The following is a 12,234-nucleotide window of genomic DNA, read 5'->3' on the forward strand; positions in this document are numbered from 1 at the left end:
TTATTCAGAAATCTGTCTTAATCTTTTACAGTTTAAAATAATTTGTTCCTCTAAACTTTTCATCATGAAATAATGCTCATCATATCAAGATGATAAAGTACCATTTTCTCTGCTTTATGTCAACAAATTATATGTTTTCAATGATACACAGTCCTTGCTGAGGGCAAATACATTAATTAAATAGTTTTATTAGAGCACTGTACATTTATTCTTTCAATGTACTTTGAATTGAGACACAATGTTCTTGTAAAATCATACAAAGCTAATTTACTCGCTATATTCTTGAATGAAGCTTGGATTTGTTTAATAATTTTGTCCCTTTGTGTGTCAGTAAAATTGAGAGATAGTTTCCTCCAAAATTGCTAAAGGGATATCCTAAAAGGTATAGGTAAAAGACTATGGAGTAAAAGTGATATTGTGATTCTAGCTTATTTTCTTTCCCAAATACTATGAGGAGGAATACTGAACCACAATTTGACAGATATATGTCAACACATGTATAGAAATAAAAATGTGTAGAACCTCAAAGTGGTTGTGGATTTATTAAGTATGTAATAATATGCCAGTGTAAAATAATTTTAAAGGATTTGCTGAAGGACATTGATTGGGGTTTTAAGACAATTCTCATATAGCTCTTTATTAAATTTATGGATCTAAAAATTTCCAGAGTAATATAAAAGCTAATCTTTATACATGACTATTTGTATGATATAAAACTAACTATGCATAGTACCATTTTTGTCGTTATTACAAGATTTTCATCCTATTGAAATGTCGTAATAGAATAATGCAAGTAATACTAGTACTTGAGAATTTGAGGCAGGAGAACCATGAGTTCAAGGTCAGCATGAGATGCATAGTGATATCATGTCTCCAAAAAAAAATGATACCTAAAGTTTAAAGCATTCAATATAAACCAACACTGGTCATGGGAACTTTCTTGACCAGACTTCTCATTTTGGAATGTTGGTGGTAAAGTTAGGTTAATGAGTCAGAGAGTGTTTCAGCAGAGGCAGCATATGAAGGATGAAGTCACCATGACTCTGAAGAGGTTGGAAGGTAGCATTATGGGATGTACTATAGTGCTATGTTGAGTGAATGAAAGACTCAGAGCTCATGGTTTTAGAAGTTTCAGTCATGGTGCATGATCTTATAGGAGCATCTAACCTCATGGCTGCCAGGAAGAAGAGAGAGCTACATATGGCTTGTACTAGGCATTCTCTTTTCTACATTTATTCTACCCCGACCCTCAACCACTGGGATGATATCATCCACTTTCACACTATCTTTCCCCAGCAGTTAATCCTCTCTGAAGACACACCCTCAGACATATCCAAAGTTGTGCTTTTCCTACGTGCAACTCAATCCAGTGAAGTTGCACCATCCCCAGATTCACTAAAATTGGCCCAAGCCAATTGTAATTATAAACACTTAACACTGGGTTGAATTACTAAATATACTTGGAAGCTAATGAAGTTAATTTATTGAAGTGTTCTGATATTTGCTACTTTTGATATTTCAGAATAAGTGACATCTCTATAAAGTTAAGTCCATAAATTACTCAATATGAGTGTTACATATTTTTGATGTAGTAGTTCCTCAAAGTACCTGATGGCATTTAATCCAAATGTTAGTTTTACTATTCTCCTGTCTCTCTTAGGGATAAATCATCATTAAAAACTATTAATGCAACTAAAGCCTCACTGGAATTGTCAGAGTTGGACTATGATGTTGACTACAGTGCCTATGTAACAGCAAGTACCAGATTTGGTGATGGGAAAAGAAGAAGCAGTATCATTAACTTCCGAACACCAGAGGGAGGTGAGTTCTCAAAGATCTCAGTCAATTCAAAGAATATTCAGCTCAAAAATAATATCAAATATCAACATGTGTTACTAAGCCTAACAGCCATGATTAGCTGGATGTGAAATTGCATCTACTTCCTACCTGTGTAAAGTTGGGAACTCGAAGTATCTGTCTGCTTCAATTTCCCGTTTGAAACAGTGTATGACATCACAGAGTTCTGATGAGGAGCTAAGGAGTAAGATCTGTGGATAAATTCAGCACAGGACTTAACATGTCCTCAACATTTTATCTGCAGGCTAAATGTAGAAAAATAAACTAACTGATGTTGACTTTCTGTTTGATTTTAGCATTTATTAATTCAAGACTGTACATTAAAATAGGATTTCATATTCATGTACTCTACTAGAAACTGGCAATGGTGTTATCTGCAAATCAAAAGCAGTGGCAATCTTTTAGAGCTAGGATAGTACTGTATGAGTAAGAAAGTCCCCTCTATAGATATTAAATGATAAAAGTGTAGAAGGAAAGCCTGGTGCATGGCATGCATTTCATTTTTGACATTCATGTAGATACTATTCCTAATTTAAGATTTTTCAAATATGATTATTCCCATTTTTCATTTATCAGCTGTTGCAAAATTTAGATACTTCAGCTTAACTTGTAGCCCTGACTGCAAAGTTTCTGAATTGCTTGTTTTATAGCACCCAGTGATCCTCCCAAAGATGTCCATTATGTGAATCTCAGTTCTTCATCAATAATTCTCTTTTGGACGCCTCCTGTAAAACCTAATGGCATCATACAATATTATTCTGTTTACTACCAGAATGCTTCAGGTACTTATGTGCAGGTAAGAGCTGAGTATTAATTTTCATGTCGTTAATATTGTGGACTATTTATATTGATAATTGTGCAACAGTTGTATTTTATGAAAATCTCATTGATGTATAAAATAGTGGTGGAGAAAAGTCAAGTACTCTTGCTTTTTACATGTTTACAGCAGTGAAGTTGGTATCACATAAACAACTTCAATTCTATTTTCTCCAATAACTGTTCTTTTTAAACAACAATGGTTTCACTTACTCTCACTTCTTAGCAGAAAACATATTTTAATTTTGTTTGTATACAACACAGTTTCGGTGGTTAAATTTTCTTGCATTTTTTTTTTTCAGTTTTCATGACAACGTGTCTCTGTGTAACAGTCCTGGCTCTCCTGGAACTCTCTTTGTAGACCAGGCTGGCCTCAAACTCACAGAGATCCCCCTACCTCTGCCTCCCAAGTGCTGGGATTAAAGGCATGCACCATCACCACCTGGCACATATTTTTAATTATTTATTTTAGTTTTTGAGATTATGATATAATTACATCATTTTCTCACTTCCTTTCTTTTCTCCAAAGCCTCCCATATATCCTTCCTTGCTCTCTTTCAAATTCATGACCTCTGTTTTTCATTCATTGTTGTTACATACATATATGTATGGTATATATTCCTAAATACGTAAACATAACCTGCTCAGTCTGTGTAATGTTACTCATACATATATTTTCTGGGCTGAGTGTTTGGTTTTAGAGAACTAATTGGTGTGTTTTTCCCCTGAGAAGACTAATTCTCCTACTTTCTGCATTGGTTAGTTATCTGTAGTTCCTTCTGTAGGGTTGAGGCCTCAAAGGCTTTTCCCATCTGCTTTGGCATTTCCATTGATGTTGTCCTTGTTCAGCTTACATTTGGGAAGTCACATGAATAAGACTTTGTGGGTGTGTCTTCTGACATTACTAAGACAAACAAATCTCATAGTAAACTCTTCTGACCCTCTGGCTAACAATGTTCACTCCCTTTTGTAGGTCTGTCCATTGGGACTGGCCTCCACAACTCTGCATTTTGATTGGTTGTGTTTTTCTTTAATTGTCTCTATTGAAAGAAAAGTTTCATTGATGAGGGCTGAAGACTACACTTATCTGTGGGTTCAAGAGCAAATATTTCTAGTATAGTATTTTTTTCCTCAATTGAATTTTTTTATTATTGGGAAGAGAGTTTCTATAGTTGCAATGATATTATTATTGCTTAGCATCAGATATAACAAAGATCAATAGGCATATGGTTATTAGTCTGCAGAATGTAGGGTTGGGACTGTGGCTTGCAGAGGGGAACTATCTGGAATATGAATATAGTAGTAATAAATGAGCCAAGATGAATTTAATTTAGAGAAATGTTTTCAGTTTTGTACAGAATAGTTATATGATTTCTCCAAATTAAATATTTTCAGATTTCTAATATATAAAAAAGAGAAATTTATGGTTGTGGGGTTCAATCAAAGACAGGGGAGTTAGAATATAATCTGAGAAACATGTATTAAAAATACTGTAATTTGCAGAGTAAAGTTTTTACTGGGCAAAATGACTGAATTGATGGTGAGTTGGCAGTTCCCATTTCAGGGTGTCTTTCTAATGGAAAGAGAAGGCAGATAGTCTGTACTTTGCAGTGACGGTGTTCCATTTGTTACTCAGGACACTAGGCTTAGAGTCAGAACTTGTGATTGGATATCTCTAGGTCTAGGTTACAGTATGGCTTGCTGAGCTCATAGGTTAAGGACAGAGCTTTGCAAACCGTCTCAGGGCAAATGCAGTAGAACTTAATGTACAGAGGTTAAGTCTTGTTCACATGTTGTCCTCTAACTGGAGTTATATAAATCCATATTTAATAGGAAGACTACTTTATAAAAGATATATACATAAAGATATATATATATCTAATTATATGCAAAGATATTTTTAAACAAATGACTTAAGAACAAAGAACAAAAGAAATGTCTGCTTTTTTCCTCTGTACATCAAGCAGATATTCTGTCTCTTTTTGAAAACTGAAAAGAAGCAAGGCAATTATTTATTACCACAGATTCACTCACAGATTGACCATTATTTCATTATTCCATAAGAGATGTTCAACATGAAGATTTTTCCTTTTTTATGCTAAATGCATTGTTTGTATAGTTTGAGATCTTAGCAATTGTTTCACTTCTGTCCATTATTCTTGCAGTTTGTGCAGATTTACACTTTGATTCTCTTTGGCTCCAACTGCACCTCAGTTGTGAACACCTACCTATGGTTTCAGCACAAGCATCCAAGTCTACGTATTCAAACCTGCATATATAATATGATCCCATTTTCAACTCATCAGTTTTAGAACAGGTTATCTCCTATCAAGTAATTTTAAGAATGCTTTTAAGTGTAACAGCTGCAAGAGGGCACAGGCTAACGATCCTAAAACTTTTCAGGAGACAGTCTCATGTTGCTTGACATTCACTCAGGCTTTAATGCACTCGTAAAATTGATGTTCAAAGTAGCATATCATCTCTATCTTTTTTTAGTTGGTTGAAGAAGTACTTGGAATGAAAAATTATGTAGCAGATTATGTATATAGCTTTTATCTTCTGCTTTCTCCTTCCCACAGAACTTTGTGGAACCCCCCCCCACACACACACACTTAGCATTCTTTATTTACCTCCTATTCTGGACATCTGGTCCATATTTTAGAATCCTTCTGTGATAGCTAATGCATTGAAAAAAAAGGGATATATGATATTTATATTCCATCTATGTTCCTGGAACAGTTTCATGTATAGGTTTAATGAACAACAAATATTTTAATGGAAATAACATTAAAATTATTGCCATGGAGCAAGATTTTCAGCACTTAGCTATGATTCAGAAGCATTTGAGCAGGAACTGAAGCCATCTTTCCATGCTTTCTTGAGTAGTATAAGCTCTTTGCTACTGCTAAATGATCTACCTTTATTCAGTTATCACACATTGTGTTTAGTAGAGGAAGTTACCACTTACATTATTCAGTTTCTACTATGTGTCACGTTTTCTTAATACCTCTGACAGAATGCCATATACATTTAAAAGTGCTAAAATAAGTTTGCTCGGTAATCAAATTAGAAAGCACTTGTAGGGTACCTTCTGGCTATATTTACATGAATAAAGTGTAAGGTTTAATTGGATAATTTGAGCCAAAAGACATTATGAGGCAAAAATAAGGTATATGAGGTGTATAAATTAATGAAATGGTCACCTGTATAATGTCTAAGATTTTATGTTTTTGCTTCATGTCTATGCATGCTAAGTCATACACCCAACTGGAACAAATTTTGGGTGATTCAAAATAATCCATTGCTTATTTGTGATGTTTATAGATAATTTGAATGAATTCTATTTCAATGAAAAACTAAGATTCATTCTAATAACCTTCCAATAATTAATACTTTTAAGTTGTGGTTACATCAGCCAGTTATATTATGTGTACAGTTATTTTATGTATACAGTTATTCTGTGTATAGTTATTCTATTTGTACAGTTATTCTATGTGTTCATTTATTCTATGTGTACAGTTATTCTGTGTACTGTTATTCTATATGTATAGTTATTCTACATATACAGTTACTCTATGTGTATAGTTGGTGTATTGGAAGGCATCCAAGCTCATAAATTACATTTTCCAAGGAATTGTTACATTGCTTTAAAATGTCTATTCTCAAATAAGACACCACAAAAATCAAAGAAAATCTTTTGTTGTACTGACAGATAATGTCAAAAGCCCCCACAAAACTTGTGACTTTTTAAGTCAATAAATTTTAGAACCATCTTGCCTGTACTCAAACAGAGTCTCCTACATTAATTAGTTAAGCAAATTATTCTTGCTTTATTGTGGTTAAGCACACTATTAATTGGTTTGTGTGTGTCATTTAGTCTAATCCTCAATAACTCTCTATAAAGAGTTATTCTCTATAAAGTGGGAAGAATTATTCCAATTTTATTGTTAAAGGCCGAGAACCATTGAGATTAGAATTTGGTCCAGTCCCGCTTTGCTATACTTGAGTTTAGGTCTGTAAGCTTTAAAGTAATTCGTGTAAATTGTATGGCGCATTTTTCTTATAAAAGTGTTGATACTAATGCACTTTGGTTGAGGCAGGGTCCACCAGGTATCTCAGGCTCCCTGAAACTCACTATATAGTGCAGACTGACCTTGACCTAGGGATCCCCTTGACTCATTCGTCCAGGTGTTGGAATTACGAAGTGCACCACTCTTAGCTAACTTTGTGGTTTTGCTTAAATTTATTTTCCTTTGTTTAAGAATTATTTTTGTTTAATTATATATTTTTTTAATTTTAAATATTGTCCAGAAAGGAAATTGTAGCACAAATTTCTTAAATACTGAAAACATATCGAATTTTATTTTAACTCTGTATATGAGTGTATTAACTGCCTCTTCTTTGTTCCCTACAACAGTACAATAAAGAGTCACTGGAGATAAATAACAGAAATGGTTTGAGTTTGTAGATAAGGCAAATACTTCCACATTTCCATTATTATTAAATTATTATGAAAATGAAAAGTTGTTTTAATTTTTTTTTCAAATCTATTTGAAAATATCCAATGCCTTAAAGAACACCTGAAAGTTTCCCAAGGGAAACTGATCTGGGCCAGCATAGCCATGCAGTTTTCCCTTGGCCATTTGACATTTTCTACAGGGTAAAGTGCCAGTACTTTTCTCTTTAATATTTTATGTATTGATCTGGTAAGAAAAACTGCTACCATTTAGTTCCCTTTTAGTACGAAAGTAATTCAAGTTTAATTTTTATGGTAACATTACTTCATGCTGTTTCTCTTAAGGATTAAATTATTAAAATAATAGCAGACAGTTCCTGGTCAATAATTATTTTGCAACATCCATGCCTACTAAAACACACTCTGAACTACTACAATAATGTGCTTATTTTTCAGAACTTTACCTTCCTGGAAGTAACTAATGAACCTGACAGCATGACAGTGTCTGTAAAAATATATAGATTGGCAATATTCAGCTACTATACATTCTGGTTAACAGCAAGCACTTCAGTTGGAGACGGGAATAAAAGCAGTGACGTAATTCATGTATACACCGACCAAGACAGTATGTAAATCAACACGTCTTTAATCGGAAAACTTGACACTCTCATAATGTCAGGAACTTCTATTTGTTTTCATTAGCATTGAAATCTGCTAGACATATTTAACTACTTGTCCTAGGAGTTTAAATATATCTAATGTGGCTCTATTACAACTATAACAGCTTCTTCCATTTTTTTCCTGTATAATATTAATTTCATAGGGTTGATGGTTTTTATTTTAACACTGTGCTGCTGTGAATGAACTGAGGGGACTCTACAGGAGGGTTCTTCCTAAACGCCTGGAAATTGAATGCTCTTTATGACTTTACTTCTAATGCCCGCTAAATCTCATTTCATTGTTCTGTTCTGTTACAGTCTCCTATATAAGAAGTGCCATAGTTCCTGCCCATCATACTTTATAATAACATTTGAATTGTATAGATTGAAAAAATCATAAACTGACCAATATAAACACGACAAAGGAATACTTTGCTTGTTCTTGGTAAAAATAGCTTTTGAGTACTGGACAGGCTCAACCAGGCTTTCTTATCATCCATTCATTAAAATCCTGTTGCTTCTGTTGCTTTGAGAGATGTCAGAGTCGTCCAGAATCGACAGGGAAGAACACTCCTGCAATCCTGGATAACCTTTGTGATAGTTCAAACACCTGCTCATTTGTTTCAGAAGTTGCTTTGAAATCCCCAACAGCTAACTTTCTTTTCTGACTTTGAATCCACACAGGACTTCATGAAGCAGTTTTTAAATTGTCTTTGTGACAAACATAATAAAAATATCTATTTTCAATTAAAAAAAATTTCTTCTATGAAGCTTCTTCAGAAGGCTGTTCATGCTGAACATTCACACAACTACGATGACAGAGCTCTTGATTCTGATTTTTCTTTTGTTTCAGTTTAAGTTTTCAGAATGCAGTGAAAGGTGGATTACTGTCCATTTCCCATGTGGCTTCTGTTTCCATTTTGTTTAATATTAAGGATTTTTTTTATGTGTATGGATGTTTTGCCTGCATGTATGTGAGTGCATCAGGCAATTAGAGTTCCCTTGGAGGCCAGCAAAGGTCATGAAACTCCCCTGCCCCACAACTGGAGTTCCAGAGGATTGTGTGCCATCATGTGCACTCTGGGAACCCAATCCAGGTCCCGTGGAAGAGAAGAAAGGGCTCTTAACTGCTGAGCCAGGTCTCCAGCCCCTCTCCTTGTTTATTTTTTTAAATATTACTGTCCTATTGAGAAATGTGTAGCAGGAATCTTAGAGAGTCTTATTAATAGAATTAAACCTGAGGCCAGGTATTGGGGTGAACACTGGAAGATCAGAGAGACAGAACAAGCCACAGCTAACTTCACTTGTCCAACTTCTCAGCTGATCTTGTTTCCTCAGACTGGAAGCCTCTGTGTCCTCATATCCGAATGGTTCTCAGCTGAACTGTGCTGCTCAAAACCTAAAAGTTTAACCAGCCAAATGCTGATAGTTTCTGGTCTTCACGCCTTATATATCTTTCTGCCTTCTACCATCACTCCCTGGGACTAAAGGCGTGAGTCACCATGTCTGGCTGTTTCCAATGTGGCCTTGAACTCACAGAGATCCAGATGGATTTCTGCCTCTGGAATGCTAGGATTAAAGGCGTGTGCTACACAACTGCCTATCCTAAGTAACTGGTGGCTTTTCTGTTCTCTGACCCCAGATAAGTTTATTAGGGTACACAATATTTTGGGGAACACAATACCACCACAGAAATGACTTTGACTTAAATTTCTGCTGAATTAAATCCCAATGTTCACTGTTTGAAAAAAATCATTATGTTACCAGTATAAATATGAAAGACTTCTCTTTGTTCTTGACAAAAAATAACTCGAGTAGTGGACAGCTTCACCAAGAGAATACAATCAACAAGCTAAAATATATAGTTGATGAATGTTTAACAAAACCTTTTAGCATACTGTGGGCAATATCATTTCAGACACTTTAGTTGTAGATTGCTCCCAAGATAACTGCAACCCCCATAACATTTTATCAATTATAATTGCAGCACCATAAGTAATAACTATTTGCTGTGTATTGTGTCTTGTGAGACTTTCAAATTTATATTGAGTCTAGTTGATATCCTAAAATTAAAATTTTATAAGTGGAATAATTTCTTAAAGTGCAAATTCAGGTTAGTGTTTGATTGTCAAGAGACATCTTGTTACTGGAGTCAGAAAATCCTAGAGTTAAATATTCTTACTACAAACATGACTCTGATCATCATCTCTGTGTATTTAGATAATCTTTGGAATAAGGAAATCAAGCATTTTATTTAGATAATTACTAAACCATTGATTCTACTTAGAAATACATGTTGCATATAAACACATGTAATCCTCATATGGTAAGAAAGGAAAGTCAGGAGAATATGATACAAACACAATTACTACATGTGTTAAGAATGATAAAGCTTATTTTGAAAATTTTCCATATTAATAAGGATATGCATTTTTTGTATTTAAATAATTTACATGCATGAGCTCATGTTGATGTTTCAATAATTACATTCAATTTATAAATTGTTACCACTGGGATAACCAATGGCTTTTATGTTCTCATCACTACCTACCTCAGTACCCGAAGGGCTTGTTGGAAACCTGACTTCTCAGTCCATTTCATCAACTGCAATAAACGTGAGCTGGACGCCACCAGCCCGACCAAATGGCCTTGTCTTCTACTATGTCTCACTGAATTTACAGCAGACTTCTCATGCCATGAGACCGCCTCTGATTACATATGAAAACAGCATATATTTTGATAATCTGAAAAAATATACTGACTATATATTTAAAATTACACCGTCAACAGAAAAGGGATTCTCTGAGACCTATACTGCCTGGCTGCATGTCAAAACTGAAGAAGACGGTAGGCAAGACCCTGTCTTTGCTTTTTATGAAGATTATTAATGTCCTCTTCGTTTGTATTGTGTTTTTTAACAAAAGACATTATTTATAATTATGTTCTCAGGTAATTATCTTTTCAATAGACATAGGGGCTTAAAATTATAAGTCTACTAATAAAATTAAGTCCAATTATATTTGAAGCATCTTCTTTACTAATGAAAATTTGTTATCTCATTTGACATTCTCTTTTTCTTTTATAGTTCCCGAAACTCCACCAATAATCAACACTTTTAAAAACCTTTCCTCTACCTCAATTCTCTTATCTTGGGATCCCCCATTAAAGCCAAATGGTGTGATACTAAGCTACCATTTAACTTTACAAGGACCGCACGCAAACCACTCTTTCATCACTTCTGGGAACCACATAGTCCTGGAAGAACTCTCGCCATTTACCTTATATAGTTTTTTTGCCGCTGCGAGGACTACGAAAGGACTCGGTCCTTCCAGTATTCTTTTCTTTTACACAGATGAATCAGGTAAGCCGGGAGATATGCGACTTCAAGAGATTTCTCTATTCAGCTCGCATTCTCTGTTGTGAAGAAACAGCCTGAACAGTGAAGAACTTTAAATCCAGCTTGTAGCCAACTTACCATCATTCGCCTACTTTGCTGATCTCTTTTCTTTTTCCTTTTCTCTTTCTTTTTTCCAGTTCAGGCTTCAGAATTACCTGTTCTGTTTAAAACTGTTTTGAAGCATAGGGTTATAAATATAAGAGCAAAATTACTTATGGTATTCGTTTCTAGAATTACAACGTGTGGTCATTTTTATAAATCTCTCTGAATTAGTTTCTTGAAGAAGCTAGACTCAAGATAGTATTTCTGTGTTACATGTTTTATGAACACAAGTTTTATAATGTGTTTCCCTGCAGTGCCTTTAGCACCTCCCCAGAATTTGACTTTAATCAACTACACTTCAGATTTTGTATGGCTGACGTGGAGTCCAAGTCCTCTTCCAGGCGGTATTGTTAAAGTATATAGTTTTAAAATTCATGAGCATGACACTGATACTGTATTTTATAAGGTAGGTTGATTATAACAGCACATATTTATTGCAGACACTCAGAAACTGAATTAAAATGTTTTGAGCTGGGGGAAAATGTGCTGCTTCATATTAAACAGGGGAGGGAGAAGAGAAATAGATCAGTAGTGGGATATTTGCCTCTTATGTGCAAAGCTCTGGATTTGACCAAAAGCGCCACAATGATTAATTGAACAATGGTAACATTTGTTTAAAAGCCTTCCCCCCCACCCCGAAACATAGGATGTTTGTGAAAAATATAGGGAACCATTTTTTTCAGATATGAAAGCTGAATACTTCTTGGAACAATTTACTTATTCTCACAGTTTCTACATTTTAAGAACTAACTGTACCATTTAATTAATGCTAGGAAATATACAGTAATTTGTATGGTTTATTTCAAATCTAATATATACTATACTACTCTTATTGAAAAAATAAGTATCAAATGGATCTTTTTAACCTTTCACAAAAATGTCTATACTGTTCTTGTGGTAGTCTTTTCTGATGGCATGTGATGCTACCCATCCTGATCTTTTAAGAT

General features: G+C 34.5%; 1 protein-coding gene across 1 annotated transcript in view; it reads left to right on the forward strand.

Annotated features, from left to right (window-relative positions):
• Positions 1-12,234, forward strand: part of Ptprq (protein tyrosine phosphatase receptor type Q) — a 188,215-nt gene that overhangs the window by 58,020 nt on the left and 117,961 nt on the right. Inside the window, exons 18-23 of the mRNA XM_028873029.2 lie at positions 1,661-1,821; positions 2,508-2,653; positions 7,586-7,754; positions 10,345-10,635; positions 10,874-11,149; positions 11,542-11,693. Coding sequence (XP_028728862.1) covers positions 1,661-1,821; positions 2,508-2,653; positions 7,586-7,754; positions 10,345-10,635; positions 10,874-11,149; positions 11,542-11,693 — 1,195 coding nt within the window. The remainder of the gene's footprint in view (positions 1-1,660; positions 1,822-2,507; positions 2,654-7,585; positions 7,755-10,344; positions 10,636-10,873; positions 11,150-11,541; positions 11,694-12,234) is intronic.

Source organism: Peromyscus leucopus, chromosome 18 (genome assembly GCF_004664715.2).
Source record: "Peromyscus leucopus breed LL Stock chromosome 18, UCI_PerLeu_2.1, whole genome shotgun sequence".
Lineage (NCBI taxonomy): Eukaryota > Metazoa > Chordata > Mammalia > Rodentia > Cricetidae > Peromyscus > Peromyscus leucopus.